We start from the raw sequence: 16,377 nt of genomic DNA, 5'->3' as shown, positions 1-16,377 counted from the left end.
TCGACAAACAAAAAAGAGACGCGGGTGAATTATATATATATGTATATATCTGTTTTGATTATCTATTTTTTGATGTCATTTATCACTATCATTTTCCTCATCCTCCTCTAGATTTTGAGCCATAATTTCCTTTTGATAATGTCAAAGGGGGAGAAAATTATATGATGTTATGTATTATGGTATTATTTTCAAACTAATCTGATGTTATGCATTTATAGTTTGATATCTTAATCTTATATCATCTTATTGATTAAAGCTTATTTATTACATATGTGCTAACCTATGTATTTAGAAATGAATTCAAGGTGTATGACTTGAGGGGGAGCCCTTGTTACTCCAAAATCAAATCAAAATATCATTGTGTGCCATCATAAAAAAGGGGGAGATTGTTAGACTTATTTAGTTTGATGATTTATTTAATTATGTTTTAATTTATTTGAAAGAGAAAAATAGAATCCAAAATTTACTTTGATGATTTATTAATAAATAAGTCTAACATTTAGCATGCTTGTCATGAGTCTATTTGCTTAAATGCTTAACAGCATGAATGCCTGTGGATGAATGCTTGTTGTTTGAATTGGAATAATTCAACGAATGCTCGTTTTAAGCCCACTTTGTTGTGGCAAAATCACGTTTTAAGCTCACTAAGTTCAGTGGCAAAACCGCATCTTTAAGCCCACTTGAGGGTGGCAAATTCAAACCATTTTCGAAAACAAACATGAGTTGAATTGTTCCAAGCCTTGCAATTCTAGTCTATATTTGCTTGTGTGCGTCACATAGTAAGGTTAGATTAATAACCGGAATAAGAGCACATAATGTTTATAAAAAATCATATTATGATTAGTAGAGACCGATCTTTGATCGGGTGAGTGGGGGTCTCATTTCAGGACCTTCCCCTCTTGTACCTAAGTTCCCGAGCTGAGACAATTTTGGTGATGACGGACATGTGGCCTTTGGCACGAGTCAAGGTTTCCTAAATTTTTCAAAAATAAAATATTTAGGTGGTGACTCTGTAATTTGGCAAAGCAGTCCAATTTTGGTATTATTTGATTGAAAATCGATTTTCCAAAACAATTTGCCTGATTTGGACCCTTTGATGTTTATCAGTTTCACATTGCACTTGTGAGACTAGATTTAGAACCGTGGGAGTCCCAACTGTGAAGCCTTTCTTTTCAAACCCTTTTCAAAAAGCGGGGGAGCGAGAAAAAGGCGAGTCCACAACTTGTATGGCCTAAATCTTTCTTTCCATAAGGTTCGTATATATATGTATACTATGTGTTTGTATATATGTCTCTGTGAAGTTTTGATGTTAAAAGTTTGAATTTTTTTAATCTAGAGAATGACTAGTGGAGAGGTGGAGGGAATGACGGAGGCGGCGACAACGATAGAAGGGGGTTGAAAAGGGGTAACTCAGAGCCGCCGCCATCGTTGATGCATGGTCATGGACGGCAATAGGCGACGGGTGACAATGGGTGTTGGTTTAGGGTTTCAATGTTAAAGAGAGGGATATTTTTGGCAAAAAAGATTGTGCACTGAGTAAAATTACAAAATTCAAAATTAATTGGTGTGTGTATTGAGAGAGGATGTGGAGTGAGATATTTTGGTACGTGGAAATAGAATTACCCTAAATGATATGCATCATTTATATTTTACGATTTATTCGTGCCCCTATTTCCCCTTGGGTTGAACCGTCTCATTTTTCTATTTCTTTCAAGGAGTAGCAATTATTTAAAAAAATAAATAAATATGAAAATCATATTGAGTTAAATTTTGAAATATGAAATGAAACCCAATTTATAAATAGGTTTAATTTTTAAATGTGAAACCAAACCTAATTTATTAATGTAATAGTTGCCACATTATTAGCTTATAAGAATAAGAAAAAGGTTTTTTTTTTTAAGGTCTCTAGTATTAAGATTTTATAACACAAAGGACATTCAATATTTTAATAATGTCTAAGGTCCCTCAAGTTGATCCAGAGAAAATTCACGTTACAGAGAAAATTGGTCCAGAGAAATTCTGGGAAGAATTTCTTTGGACTTTATAGAGAAATTTTGAAAAATTCTCTGACCTTCCCTAAATTTCCCACTGTAAATTTCTCTGTCCCCCCCTTCTCCAAATTTCTCTGCTTTCTATATACTTCCCACTCTCCCAGAGAAATTTCTCTGCCTTTCCACAAAATTACATCTCCAGAGAAATTTTAAATTTCTCTGCCCTCCTTGCTTCTCCTAGACTCAACACTCCAGAGAAATTTTCAAATTTCTCTGACTTCACCGGCCTTCAATTGGTCAAAATGAATCCAGAGAAATTTGAAAACCCAGAGAAAATTGGTCAAAATGAACCCAGAGAAATTTGAATTTTCTCTGGGTTTGAGTGAAGAAGCTATAAAGATTTGAAATTTGAAATAAAAAAGTGAAACAGTTGTAAAGGAATTTGTCGCTCTGTCCTGAAACATCTCTTCAACTTGTGGAAACAACTTGTGATCCTTGAGCCCTAGATAGTTATTCGCTAAGCTTTTGAAGGAATTGAAATCACAGAGGGAAAGAAGAAACACGAAAGAGAGGGAGATAGAGAGAGAGAGACCTGATCTTCAACTCTTGCTTTGGACTGTTGTGATACCGAAGATCTCTGCTCCACAAAATGGCATCGTTTGGGTGTTGGAGCGTTCTGAATCTCTGCAGCATATCATCAGACCTCTCTGATCGGCCATGAAAGCATCTCTCTCTCTCTTTGTTCCAAACTCTGGTTTTGATCATTGCTAATCAAATACGGACTTGAACATGCAAATCATCATCATCATCGAGTGTTTTCAAGTCTCTTTCTCGTTAATCTGAGAGAAATCTCATATTTGTAGTGTTACAAATCTTGCATTTCAAAGCAACTTTGTGAAGAAGACACTGAATATACTTATAATTCCAGTCTCTATGCATTTGATATAACGGTGAACAGTAAATCACAGAGGTTAGGTCAGTGAATCGGAGAGAGGGAAAAAGAAATTGTTGCGTACGAAAGAGGAAAAGGAAGTGAATTTTCTTTGTGATATATGGGTGTAGGGTTAAGGGACCTTAGACATCACAAAATAATATTGTGGATCTCTTCCATCACAAAAAATAGGAGAGGGACCTTAGACTAATAATAATTGTAACAAATCTGAATGATTTTTGTACTCTCTAGTAAATGTAAAAAAAAATAAAACCCATTGAAATAATTCATCAATTTTATCAACTTGCATCCCACTGCTCGAAAGTATAAAGAACTTGTTTTGGAATATCCTCCCCCCCCCCCCCCCCCCAACTCAAAAAAAAATAAAAAAGTTTTGGAATATAGATATATAAAATAAATAAATAAAAGATAAAGAAAATATAGAATTATTTTTTTTACTCCACCCCTTTATAAATAAATACACATCAAAATTTATCTCGGTATGAAAAATAAAGTGTGTTGGATTCATCTCCTAAATGCTTTCGAGGCAGATTCCATATCATGGCACTTCCAATACATGTCAATATATCCAAAAGATTTGAATCATAAAACAAAACCCCTACCAATCACAAACCCATGGACCAATCTTTCAATGCTAATTATTTTCCCAAGATGAATGCAGGCCTCAATAACATTTACCATTATTTGCCCATCCATTTCAATTTCATTCTTGGATACCATACCATCTCTCCAAAAGAACTGGAAAGCAACCTCAGCTTCCTCACTTCGCAGTACATAGCCCCCAATCATCACGCTCCCTCCAAGCAATCAAATCTCTTCCAGACATTTCATCATGCAGTTTTTGTGCAATCTCCATTTCAATTTTAGCATACATACCTAAAAAAGAGTTCTGAACAGAAGCAATAGCCCGAAAACCATTAATAAATATTTGACAGTGCATCTTCATGTCAACAGGACAACCAACCCCATAAAATAAACACCCCGAAGAAAATTGCTAAACTTATGGGAACACTCTAAAGAAGTAGTAATGAAACACAGAACTTGCACTATCCTGCACTCTGGCAGTCAAAACTGCATGAATGTTAACAATTATCATGTTAAGAGAACATGACAACTTCTCTGAGAACAACAGCTTTAAAATTTCTTTTTATTTAAATTTTCTGTGAAGTGATGGAAATAAAGACTACATGAGAGAGAGAAGTAAACTTTACAGAGCTGACCATGAAGGCATTATTCTATTCATTAATGTTGCAAGCTCGAAGATAAGAGTTATCAAACATTACATATCTAGACCAGTATGACTTGTATTTGGAGATGGCCAGATCCAACCATGGTTTATTGTTTCCGTTGTAATGGATGACAGCAGCATTCTCTATTTCTGTTTTATTAAGGGCAGGATCATAACCTAGTCCCAACACATGCCAGCTCCGCTCCAGTGGATACATCAGCTTATAGAAAGTTATCAGCCCAGGTGGCAATGTGCCCAGTTTCCAGAGGGTTCTATCCTCATTCTGCAAAACCAATATCCCCACAAATCAGAAAATTATCACTGAAGTCTAACATAGAAGAGAAGAAAACAGATAGCGTTTCTTGGGGGCAAGTGGACGCAACAATGCAATTGAAATACTTTTCTTGATCAGAACTTAAACAAGAACATATCCTCCTTTAGAAGTTGTATGCACCACTAGAAATCTAGAACAAGGAACAGAATCTTTACAGTTGTGATGAGAAAGTGGTAATATATTTTGTTCCATTCTAGAAAAGGGGGGTTACATCAGAATCTATTTTTCCTTCTAGGTGGGAGGAAAAGGATTTGTGGGATTTGATGAGAAGCAGCACTGCTTTACATAGGCTACTAAAAACAACAAACTCTCAACACATGCATGTGATTAGGAAAGAACAAAGCATGAAGGAAACAAATAAAAAAACTGTGCACGTGTATGTATCGCTCCCAATCAAAAATATCACACAACAACACTCTGTTCAGGGAATGCATGGAGAAAGGGAGATTGGACACTAATATGTTTCCTTACCATGTTTTGCCAACGATGATATATTCCCGTAATGTCTTGCTTCCTCCACTCCTTCAAATCAAAAATATTCATGCCAAATGCCCAACCGCAAGCATTTGCATCAAAATTATCAGAGATCTTCGGATTAGAGAAGTTCAGATACTTGTCAAATCTATGAAAGCTTTCCTTGCAGGTCTCTACTGCACCGTTTACCATCCCTTCAAGATTAACAGACCAGAGAGGTGTCAGATCCTTCTGAACTACAATATCATCATCCAAAAACAGGATTTTATCCAGCTTTGGGTAAACTTCAGGAAGGTAGAATCTAAGGTGATTCAGCATGGACAAATATTTTGGATTCCTATATTTGAGATTGTCAGAGCCAACAGAGAGGGAAGATGCTTGATTTGCCTTAAAATAATATTCTTTCATTCGTGCAGATTCAAGTTGACGCAGTACAGGGCAGTAAGAAGAATTGAGCCATGTGAAATCATCAACATTCTCAACTTGGATTGCTGCACCGGCAGGAGGGTAGACAAGAAACCACATTTTCATAGCTGCAAAATTCAATTTATCCGTTACAATATGGAAAACATGCTTTTCAGGCTCCTTTGCATGTAGCACCGTAGAATTGACAACAACAGATGCTGCAAGTACATTATCAGAAAAGATAGCATAATGATAGAGAGAAGTATCTTCAAGTTTGTCTTTGTTGGGAAATCCCTTGTTTTCATAACTCTGAAGGTAATAGTCTGTTGTCAGCTGTAGAGGCAGGCAGTGTAAGGGCTTAGGGACTACTTTTGCAGCAAGCTGAATTAAGAATGCACTCTTTTTCCTCAGCAAATTTACATTCAATTCTGTGGATTGAAGCATGGCCCTTAACTTCCTCGCGACTATAAGGCAGTCATAAAATTGGTCCTTGGCTATAGATAGAATGTGCCCCATTGCTTTTGCTTGATCAAGTGCACTGGATGAGAGGAGAAAGAAAAGGTCCACATTAGGACCAAGAGAGGACATGTATGCTTGGTAACCCAAAGAATAGCAGCAATATTTATCAAAAAATAAAGTGGCAATACCTTGGCTGAAGCTCAGCATCAGAACTTGCATCTCCAATGGCATAATGATTTGTTCTGGAGTGTTTAATGAGGGAATCGCATAAACCAGATTCATTCTTAGCTTTTGCAATGCTTGCGTAAAGCTTTGCCATGATGATCTGATCACGCATAAGTTTCAAGGTTGAATCAGAGTTTGGGTTTTCATATTCTTTTCTCCATATACTGTATTTCCCCTTGACAGTGGTATCAAGCTCTTTAGCTCGTTCAATAGCAGCTGCTTGCATCTGGTTGTCAATCTCTTTGTCCTGTCGAATTAGCTCTGCGGTACGGAGATCCCTCCTCCGCTGCCGTAACATCTGAAGTGCGAGAAACAGTCATGATACAAATCAACCAATAAACACATTCAACCGTACATAATGTTCTTGGAAGCATTTGAAATTTTACCAGACGCTTGAGCTTCACTGGGTTTATAGTAGATGTTTGTGGCTGTGGCATTTCACCTCCAGACTGATGCTCATCAGTAGAATGGTCAGCATCATCTTCAAATCTCATATCAGCTTGAAATGACTCTTCTAATGTCTGATAGTGCAAAATAAATGCAGATAAATTCCAGTTAGTAACCTGGGAATTATGAGTTCAACTAGTTGAACATTGGCATAGAGCAATATGAACCTTTCAGTCATCATAACATATGGTTTTCACAGCTCGTAGAATGTTTGACTTGATGCAACTAAATGTTCAGCCACTAATATCAGTTTTTTCTGAACAATATTTCAATCTTGAAGTGGATGGTACTACCTGGGAACTTTTTGGCTGGTCAATGTTTTCATCAGTGGGGCTTCTCCAGACCCAGGAAGCTGATAGGTCCCTAGACTTCACAGTCCTGATTCGAACAGAACCAGAAGTGTCGCTGTATGTCACAATAATATCAATATCCTGCAAAAATAAAGTGAAATTAGCACCATTAGTCATTACACTAATGACAAACACAAATTGAACAGAATATGCTTAGTACCTTTTCATCTGGTGGGTTGCTACCTGAAGCAGATTTCATGTGACCTTGTCCCTGCCCAGCCATCAGTTGGAACACATGAACAAGGACAAAAATGTGCATGTGAAATTCGACTTGTCAATTAAAAAACAATGCACAAGAAAAAATATATGCTAAAACTAACCTAACTTAGCAGTTTTAATTATTTTTTACTCTAAACATGCTTTATTGACTATATTTACAAGTTTTAAGCATTTTTAGTCTTTTTAGCTACATTTATAATCAGAAATAATTATTAAAAGGAAGTATGTAAATTCTTCTTGACCACGACTTATAAATAGTATAAAATTAACTACCTATACTATAGTACATCATATCTATTAATTATACAAAAATACAACAAATCACCGTAACCCCAATATAAATGATTTTGAAATATGACTCCAATGTCCACTAACTTACACAACCATCATTACACTTCAAAATCACGCTGCCATCACTACTGTTATGGCAACCACTACCGTTACTTAAAACTTTGCACATAATACTTCATAAGTTGTATCATACCTACTCATTGTATTTCCTTGATATGATGCCCAGGGACTGAGCATTACTGAAGTTGGACAAAGGGGATGAGCAACATGTCCATGGGACACCGTGCAAGAGTGAGTTGGCCCTCATGTGTCCCAACCCTCCTGTAAAATGATAATCTCCACCTTCACAAAAGGATATATATACATGAGAACCAAATTCACCACCTCCAAGTAAGCTCAAAGACTCTCCATTGTCACTCATTCTCTCTATCTAAGACCACCTCAATTCACACCTCCTCCACCTCCAATGGTCTTGTGGCATCTTAGTGCCTACCATTATTGTCCACAATCTACCTCACTAACAACCACTCACAAGAATAAAGAAATGCAACTTTGCTATTGGTTGCAAGAGTCTTGCTTTAATGTTGGAAGATGCACATGATATAATAAAAGATTTCAGTTATGATAACACTATCAATATATCATAATTACTCAAGTATTAGCCAATAACATTAGCTATGGAAAATGCTATAAAGAAAGTTGAGAATGAAACCTTTATGCCAATACATTGAGGACAATCATACAATGGCCAATATGTTTTGAGATCTCTTTGCCTGGAAGGGAAAAAAATAAAGCGTAAGGATACACAATTATTAAAAAGAACATCTTCAATTTCGTGAAACAGTCACAAAACCCAGTAGATCCATCTATCAACAACAAAGATGCTTGTGATATCTTACACTGTTTGTGTATCTAATAAATCTGCTCCAGCAAGAGCAACATGAATCATGACCTGCATGGGTGCACAGGATACATAAGACACTACTCTTGGAAACCCAAACTTACAAAATATTTCTAGAGTACAAATATTCATGTATAAGAATATGCTAGAAGAATAGCTCAATTCCAATGCTATTGTGGAACAAGGAACAAGTTGCCAATAGTAAACTAAAAAGTGAAGTACTTGAAGAAAAGGCCTAAATATAAACCAAACGACAGTTATTAGAAATAAGACATAATTGACTCTAGCTTGTGAAGCAAACACTAACATATTTAAAATAAGTATATGTATATGCAACCATAAAAAAAAAAGTTCAGGGATATCTTATAAGAAGATTTTAAAAGAGCAAAATGTAAAATTTGTCTGCAGGTATTTGCACAAGATGACCCCAAAAAGCCTCGGTGGAACTCTAAGACTAATGGTTTATATTATATTTTTATTTTTTTCTCTTGCTTCTTTTTACTTTGTTTTGTGCACTTCTCTAGTGCATGTTTTTATCCATGTTACACGGACTCAATATAATTGTCAGGTGTGAGTATATATCCAAGTATACGATTTATTTATTTCCCATGTTGAAAGATATGGGGACATGGCAACATATTCATATTTCTTCATATACATATTTTATTTTCTAAGATAAAATGATGTTCGCAAGATATCATAGAGCATTTTATAAATAATATGGAGATCTTATGCATGGGTTTATGGTAAACTCAAATTTGCTAAATATGTTTAATAAGTGAACATGCAACTATGCATCCGATCCCATTTGATGGTAGTGTCAGTGGAAGGGGTAAACCTAGATTGACGTGGACTAATGTTGGTAAATAGAGATATGAATCTTCTAAATTTGACTAACGAAATGGCCTTGGATAGAGTCGAGTGGAGAAGAAGGATTCATGCAACCGACCCCATTTGATGGGACTTAAGGCTTGGCTTGGTTTGATTTGGTTTTATGCAACTATGCATCCAACAAGGGTATATCATATATTTATAAGAGTACATGTAACATAGGTTTTATTTTTTGCACTAGTTAATTGAAGTAAGAGCATGACCCCAATATCCTAATAGGACTGATTGGGAAAATATTCCCAAAGACAACCAAAAAGAGCACAACGTAGAAAACGTAATCCATGTTCGCAAGTTATTATTATTATTATTGAGATTTTTAGATGCATTACCGGATAGGAAATCTGACCATATATTATATCCTCCAAAAGTAGAGGATATGTAATACTAGCCTATGGTATTGCATATCCCCACCATAGATATGGATCATTTGGTCAAAAGTAAGTAATCAATCCTGTCTAATCCATGTCATAACCTAGCCTAACCAAACACAATAAAAGTGACTCCACACACAGTATATATACAAATAAATCATCATATATTCTAAGCATATGATAGAGATCACATTTTTCAATTGGCTTGAATTAACCCTAAAACATCTTATAAGACAATTTGTGGCAGCAATCACATAATGAAGGGAAGCATCAGCATTGATTGAACTTGGTATGGCAAAAACCCTAAAAGTGGTAATGAAAGATAACAGTCATAAGAGATGAATGAGTGACAAACGCAACAGAAGCAAAAGGAATAGGGAAGTGGTAATGAGTAACAAGAAGAAGAGGATCGAATACAGTGAGTAAGCACAAAAGAAGAGAAAGAAATTGAAAAGAATGCTGCATACCAGGAAGATGACGAAGAGAATTATTGGCAGATGTGTCCAAAGAATTTTCATCGCGGATGAGAGAAAGAGACGCAAATATTAAATAATCTACTCTCTCTCGCTCTCTCTCTCTCGCTCTAAATGAATGAATGATTGCTTTGTTATGTATTATTGTTCTGTGTTTGGATCGTTTACCGCTTTTGCTCCTCCGACAGTTAGATCAAGTGCAGGCAGGCACTTTCTTATATCTCTGACTCAAGATCACGATCAAGGTGAATAAGCTCTTTTAACTGGCAAACATACAAACTAAAAACTATATATATATATTATTTTTGCAATTATAATAAATTACTTCATTACAAAAATGGAGGCCTTTGTTGATCTTATTTCAGTTTATTTTTATTTTTAGTAACACTTATGTATAAAAAAACATTTAGAAAATTTTTAAAATCATTTTTTTTTTTAAAAAACAATTATTTTTTTGTTGTAATTTTATCATTAATAGTAAATATCATAATAAAATTTTTATTTTTAGTGGATGTAACTTGATATTTTTGTGTTACAATTAAAAGCTTTTCATGCTAACACTTCTCCCTCCCCACTTTTTAAGTGAGTGTCTGGAGTTTAATTTTTTGTTAGTCTTTTTATCAGTTTATTTTTGATTTTAGTAAATATTTTTTTAAAAATAAAAAATAAAATTTTTTTATGTTTCTAAATTTTACCGGACGAAACCAACTGGATTTTTTTTTTTTAATTTCAAAAAAAAATTACAAAAGGAAAATAATAATAATAATAATGAACCTTTTTTGTACTTATTTTGGCTATTCATTTTTTTTTTTTTGGAAGTTTTCAATAAAAAATTACTTTCTAAATTCGTTTACACGAGATGACTTAAAAACAATTGAAAAAAATAGATGGCTCAGCCACTACAAAAATGTTACTACCTCTAAGTTCTATTCCTAAACACTTGTCATGTTGAACTCTTGTCATATTGAACGCATTCTCCTAGACTTGTAATATTCACTCTCAAATGTTTGTAAAAACAAACATTCATTTGCGTGTGGGACTCCCTGATGTGCAGTACTAGTAATATGTTTGCTTTGGAGTATTTTTCCTTACAGTAAATACTATTGATTAAATTTTCATTTTATTCCTCTTGCGGATTCAAATGGCTTTATTTATGGCTTGCTTTGCTTCTGTATTTTTCCATTTATTAATTTTGTACTAAATCCGAACTAAATGTTTTATTTTTAAATTTTTTGGATCTTATTGGTGACGAGTTAGACAACAAACAACCCTGACCTTGTCTGCAGTTTTCTTCGCTACTGCGATGAAACCATAATTGAATTCCAATGTCTTAAAGTCTCTAACATTGTCAACAAGAGACTTTTGCCAAGCAAGAAAGATCACTATAGATAGATTGGAGCACACACATTGATGGGTCTAAATGGAATCTTGAAAGCGATGAGAAGCTCAATAACCATTCATAATCTCATCAGTAGGAAAATAGGCAAAACAGATACACAATAATACAGCTTTTGAATTATTAGCAGTGGAGACCATAGCCCTCCCTGCTGCCTCCTCCCGGGCAGATTCACTCCAAGAGCTTTAGATTTATAATGAAGTAAACACTCACTCCGTAGCAGTTCATTATGCTCTCTTCCAACTAAAATTACAAACAAAAAGATAACACTAGGGAAAAAGTAAAATTGTTAGTCACGAAAAATTCTAGTTGAAGATTATTAGCTCAATATGTGTACCAAACTCGATAAACTGTAGTGCACTCTGTGGTTAGATGGGAAGATTCAACCAACTTATTAGCTGATTCAACAACAAACAACATATAATGCTTGACAACAATAAAAGCTCATCACAGCTGAGAAATTCAACCTAGACGAATGCAAGTTTTCTTTGAAGGATCGAGTTACCAATGAAGCAGAGTACAAACTGAAAGAATGGTGACCCAAATTGTGTTTTTCTAATGCTGACAACTTCTAGTTCTCATATCACTTATGCACTATTGGCTGCGAAACAAATGACCAAAGCATTTCATGAAACATTCAAGATGATGTTTGAATTTCATGGAATGCATCAAGGTGTATAGAAGCGGCATATTTCACTCATTCAATGAAACTTTAACATCTCAGATAAATCTGTGGATATAAAAAACTTTTGTGAGATGCTGTGCATCATGCCAGTGGCAATGTTGATTCCATCATTATTCGAGTATATATTGGGATTATAGAAGATGCATTAAAAAGAAGATAGTAGAGGGAATATTCCAAAGCCATTACTTGGGCACAATATACAAACGCCTAACCATTCCACAGATATGGCATAACAGAGTGAAAACATATCTTGCAATTATTAGATTCCTATGGCCTTTCTTCCACCACTTGTCGCAGATAAATATAATGATATACCTATTTATGTGCATGACGACGGTTATCATCTAGAATTTATTCCAGCTAATGATATTGGAAAGTGAAACCAAACTATGAGAATCTTTAAATATGTAATGCTAATTGATGATATTGAACCCCCGAACATTTGAACAGAAAAAAAAAGGGAGAGAAAGATAAGAGGAAAATGCATAAAGTAAGAGGGGAGGATGGAAAGGTATATAGTAAGTTAGACCCTCTGAAATCTTAATTCACTTGAAAAGCTGCAAACGTATATCAAGGGCATTACAAAAGCCCTATTATAGCTATGTTTAAGCAGTAAAATAGAATGGAGAAGTACACACTTCAAAGCTGCAAAAGTTGTGTATAAAAAATGATACCACACCAAATAATATCATCCTGGTGTATAAGTAATGATTTTGTGTTACCATAGTAATTATCAAGCACAAGTCAACAAACCAATAGAAATAATTACATTTGGACTCCTCACAGACTCATCCATTACATACAATTCACCAATAGAACAACAAAACTCGTTACAATTTTTAAGATGCCTCTTAACAGAAGAATAGGGACTCATTTGATATAAGAAACAATCGCATACGCATTTAAAAGCTGCGAAGTTACCCTGCTCGTTGTGGAAGTTGATAGGACTGATTTCCATCTTGCCTAAGGTGATGTTGAGATCGATGGTGCAAAGGCTGTTTGCCACGTTGATAAGCAGTATGATGTGCAGACTTAATTCTAGGCTCCTTGGTTTTTTCATTGTTTGAATCTATACGTTCCAGAGTCTCCACAACTTCTTTCATTGATGGCCTTGTTTTGGGTTCGGGTCCAAGGCATTTTAGAGCGAGCTGAGCTATTTGCAGTGCAGCTTTGGAAGGATATTTCCCTTCCAACCGGCTGTCCATTATGTTTTTCAACTTTCTTCTGTCAGCTAAATATGGTTTGACCCAGTCACCAAGATTATGTTGCCCACTTGGACGGTTTGCATCAATTGCACGTAAGGCTGTTAACATCTCAACCAATACAACACCAAAACCATACACGTCGCTCTTCACATACAAATGCCCTGTTTAACAAGCATAATATTAGTATAATGACACACCATTTTGATGGGTTTAGTTCATGTGCCTATGCTTGATTATGGTAATCATTCGGCCTTAAGAGTCTGATGCTTGAAAAGGCTCAGAGGACTACCTGTGGCAACATATTCTGGAGCAGCATAGCCATATGTTCCCATAACCCGTGTTGTCACATGTGATTGACTCTCCGAGGGACCCAATTTTGCCAAACCAAAGTCGGATATCTTGGCATTGTAGGACTGCCAAAAAGAAATATGTATGTCAGTCCAAGTTCAAGATATTATGCTTTACCTTCCTAAAACCTTCTACTATAAGAAAACATTTTTTGCTCTATTTTTCATCTAATAATTGGTTGCAGGAAAATTACCCCATCGAGCAATATATTTGAAGCCTTGAAATCTCGATAAATTACATGCTTTTCTGATGTGTGCAAAAATGCCAGGCCTCGAGCAGCTCCTATCAGTATCTTAAGCCGTATGTCCCATGGAAGTGGCTGAACAGCAGAGCCCCCTGCACAAATCAAGCCGCGAATTGTCTGGTAAGCCAAATGAGTAAAAGAGAAAATCAGTTTGCACATTGCTAATGATTGCACATCTTGCAGTAATGTTAACATAATTACTTGAATAAGCTCTTACTTCCAAAAAGGTGGTTCTCCAAGCTGCCCTTTTGCATGAACTCATAGACAAGAAGTAGCTCTTTATCTTCCCAACAATAACCCAATAGCTTAACAAGGTTAGGATGAGAAAGCCTTCCTAAGAAATTGACCTCAGACTGCATGAATATTGAACAAACAAATAAGCAGACTGAGTTCATAAGGATTTGAATCAATGAAAGTAATTGGTGAAACAACTAGTTATCCCAAACAAAAAATAAAAAGAAAGATTAATATAAGAATTTACAAATATCAACTACCATTCAAGGCAAAAGTAAGATAAAAAATATCACACAATTAATGTTTCCAAGAATGCAGAACAAATCTTGTACATAATCTCAAGAAATAACTAACTATTAGATCAGTTAAACCAGATCAGAACTGGGCAGGGCAGCCCACTGAAAACTGCATCAGAACAACTCTCAACCATCTACCTAAAAGCGATTTGACTTATATGTTCACAATTCATAATTTTTTTGTGTACTTTTCTTCTTTTCCTATTGCTAAATGTTTCTAAATGAAACAAAAAGCAGGGTTTGGGAAAACCTTTGTCTTCACAATCGAAATCAAAAGTAGCAGTCAATGTGTGCTGGATGGTGTGTCAAGTACAACTTGCTTATTACGTCATTGATCGCACTCACCCTAAATCAACCCAATAGTAAAGTTGTAGGCTTAGACAACTGAGAAATCTCACATAAGTGTCAAGCTCTAACAGATAAAGTCAAAGAATTTAATTTATTGAAAGGCTAGAAAATACTGAGAAATCTCACATAAGTATTAATTTTGTGTAGGTTGAGTTACCTGCCATTCCTGAAATCCTTGCAAGCTCTCAGAGTTCAACTTCTTGACAGCCACGACCGTTCCACTACTGCTCTTCGATGGCACTCTCTCATCAAGCCAACCCTTATAAACTTTCCCAAAACCTCCTTCTCCCAACACCGTATCAGTTCTGAAACTTTTGGTAGCATTCTTCAGTTCTAAAAAACTGAAGATCCTTAAATTGGGGGTGGGTAAGATCTGCCCATTCGGGTATGCGTCATCGGAGCCACTCGCTACCGAGAACCGGCTGTTCCCGGAGATGGTGCTTCCATCTGAAGATGTAGTGGTGGTCGTTGTATGAGATATCCCTACTGTCAAATTGCAATAAAGTCCCACAAAAACAACCAAGTCAATCAAAAATGTAATACTATAACCCAGCCAAATAATTGGCAGAAATCATGAAATGTAGTAAAATTACATGGTTTGATTACGAGAATTGAAGTCAACGACAGTTCTTTTCTTCTTTTCTTTTTTTTTTTAACACCAATTATACCCAAAAGAAGGGGGGGAGAATGAAATCAAATGAAATTTAGCAGCAAATGAATAAACTCTTGGAAAACAAACAAAACCCACAAAAGAAATTAAACAAATTAATGGAATAGTGCACTAAATAAAGAAGAACTGTTGTGAAAAAGCAGAGCAAATGAAAAATAAACAGAAACTAAAAAAAATAAAAAAGATGACAGGGCTTTTGATTGACGGAGTACCTGAAGTACTGAGCTGACCAGTGGTGGTAGGGCTTCGGTTATCCGAAGGAGAAGCCCAACAAATCCCCATATGAACCAACCTCTCACAGCCTCACTTTCTATCTATCTTCTTCTTCTTCTTTTGTGTCTGTCTCTCTTTCAGATCGCAAATCTCAACAGAGATGGGGATATACTTCTTCCTCCAGAGTGAAAAGAGCAATCAGAAGTAGAAAGAGGTTTTTTTGATGATGGTGAACGAATGAACGATCTTCAAGAGCTCTGCTTTGGGAAGTCCTCTCCTTCGTCTTCTTCTTCTCTTTTTATCTTTTAATATTGTTTTCTTGATGCAGGAAAAAATGGGATTTTGACTAATAACTATTGGAAGAAAGGGTGATGAATCAGTACTTTTCAATCAGTACTTTTCAACTTGCTGAGTAGTCCGACTCTGCTATTTTTGCCCGATAACGATTATATATACAACAAACAACTGGCCCTGTTTGGGGAGTGGGTTTATAACTTGTTTTTTGGGTTAAAATTTATAATAAAATAAACGATCCCGCTACGTAGCTCGAAAGGCACAGCTTGCGAGTGGCTCGAATTAAGGAATTTGCTGGTCTACTACGCGGGATAACCCTGTTTTGTTTTGATTTGAAAAGCAAAACAAAAACGAAGTGGGAGAGGACGAAGTAGGAGAAAGTTTTTGAGCACCGAGTCGTCGTAACCTAGCGGAGCCGTGTGGTCGCTGCTGC

The 16,377-nt window shown here is 35.7% G+C and overlaps 2 protein-coding genes across 3 annotated transcripts; both read right to left on the bottom strand.

Annotated features, from left to right (window-relative positions):
* Positions 1 to 4,063: 4,063 nt before the first annotated feature.
* LOC114293362 (putative galacturonosyltransferase 3) lies at positions 4,064 to 10,198 on the bottom strand. Of its 2 annotated transcripts, none has more exons than XM_028237409.2 (9): positions 10,006 to 10,198; positions 8,275 to 8,327; positions 8,088 to 8,148; positions 7,026 to 7,076; positions 6,809 to 6,946; positions 6,455 to 6,589; positions 6,032 to 6,366; positions 4,977 to 5,922; positions 4,064 to 4,454 (listed from the first exon to the last, which is right to left on the bottom strand). In XM_028237409.2, exons 1-9 carry the CDS (start codon positions 10,054 to 10,056, stop codon positions 4,179 to 4,181), a joined length of 2,046 nt encoding a protein of 681 aa, XP_028093210.2. In that variant the 5' UTR covers positions 10,057 to 10,198; the 3' UTR covers positions 4,064 to 4,178. The 2 variants fall into 2 exon arrangements, with proteins under 2 accessions (XP_028093210.2, XP_028093211.2); XM_028237410.2 differs by lacking the exon at positions 10,006 to 10,198 and adding an exon at positions 7,569 to 7,717.
* Positions 10,199 to 12,751: 2,553 nt separating this feature from the next.
* LOC114293363 (putative serine/threonine-protein kinase PIX13) lies at positions 12,752 to 16,083 on the bottom strand. The gene is made up of 6 exons (XM_028237413.2): positions 15,650 to 16,083; positions 14,925 to 15,253; positions 14,107 to 14,242; positions 13,839 to 13,981; positions 13,587 to 13,710; positions 12,752 to 13,458 (listed from the first exon to the last, which is right to left on the bottom strand). The coding sequence occupies exons 1-6, from the start codon at positions 15,717 to 15,719 to the stop codon at positions 13,010 to 13,012; spliced, it is 1,251 nt and encodes a 416-aa protein (XP_028093214.1). The 5' UTR covers positions 15,720 to 16,083; the 3' UTR covers positions 12,752 to 13,009.
* Positions 16,084 to 16,377: the final 294 nt, after the last annotated feature.

This window comes from Camellia sinensis, chromosome 2, assembly GCF_055761805.1.
Source record: "Camellia sinensis isolate YWXY chromosome 2, ASM5576180v1, whole genome shotgun sequence".
NCBI lineage: Eukaryota > Viridiplantae > Streptophyta > Magnoliopsida > Ericales > Theaceae > Camellia > Camellia sinensis.
The sequence above is the reverse complement of the archived record's forward strand: the minus strand, read 5'-3'. Positions and strand labels throughout refer to the sequence as shown.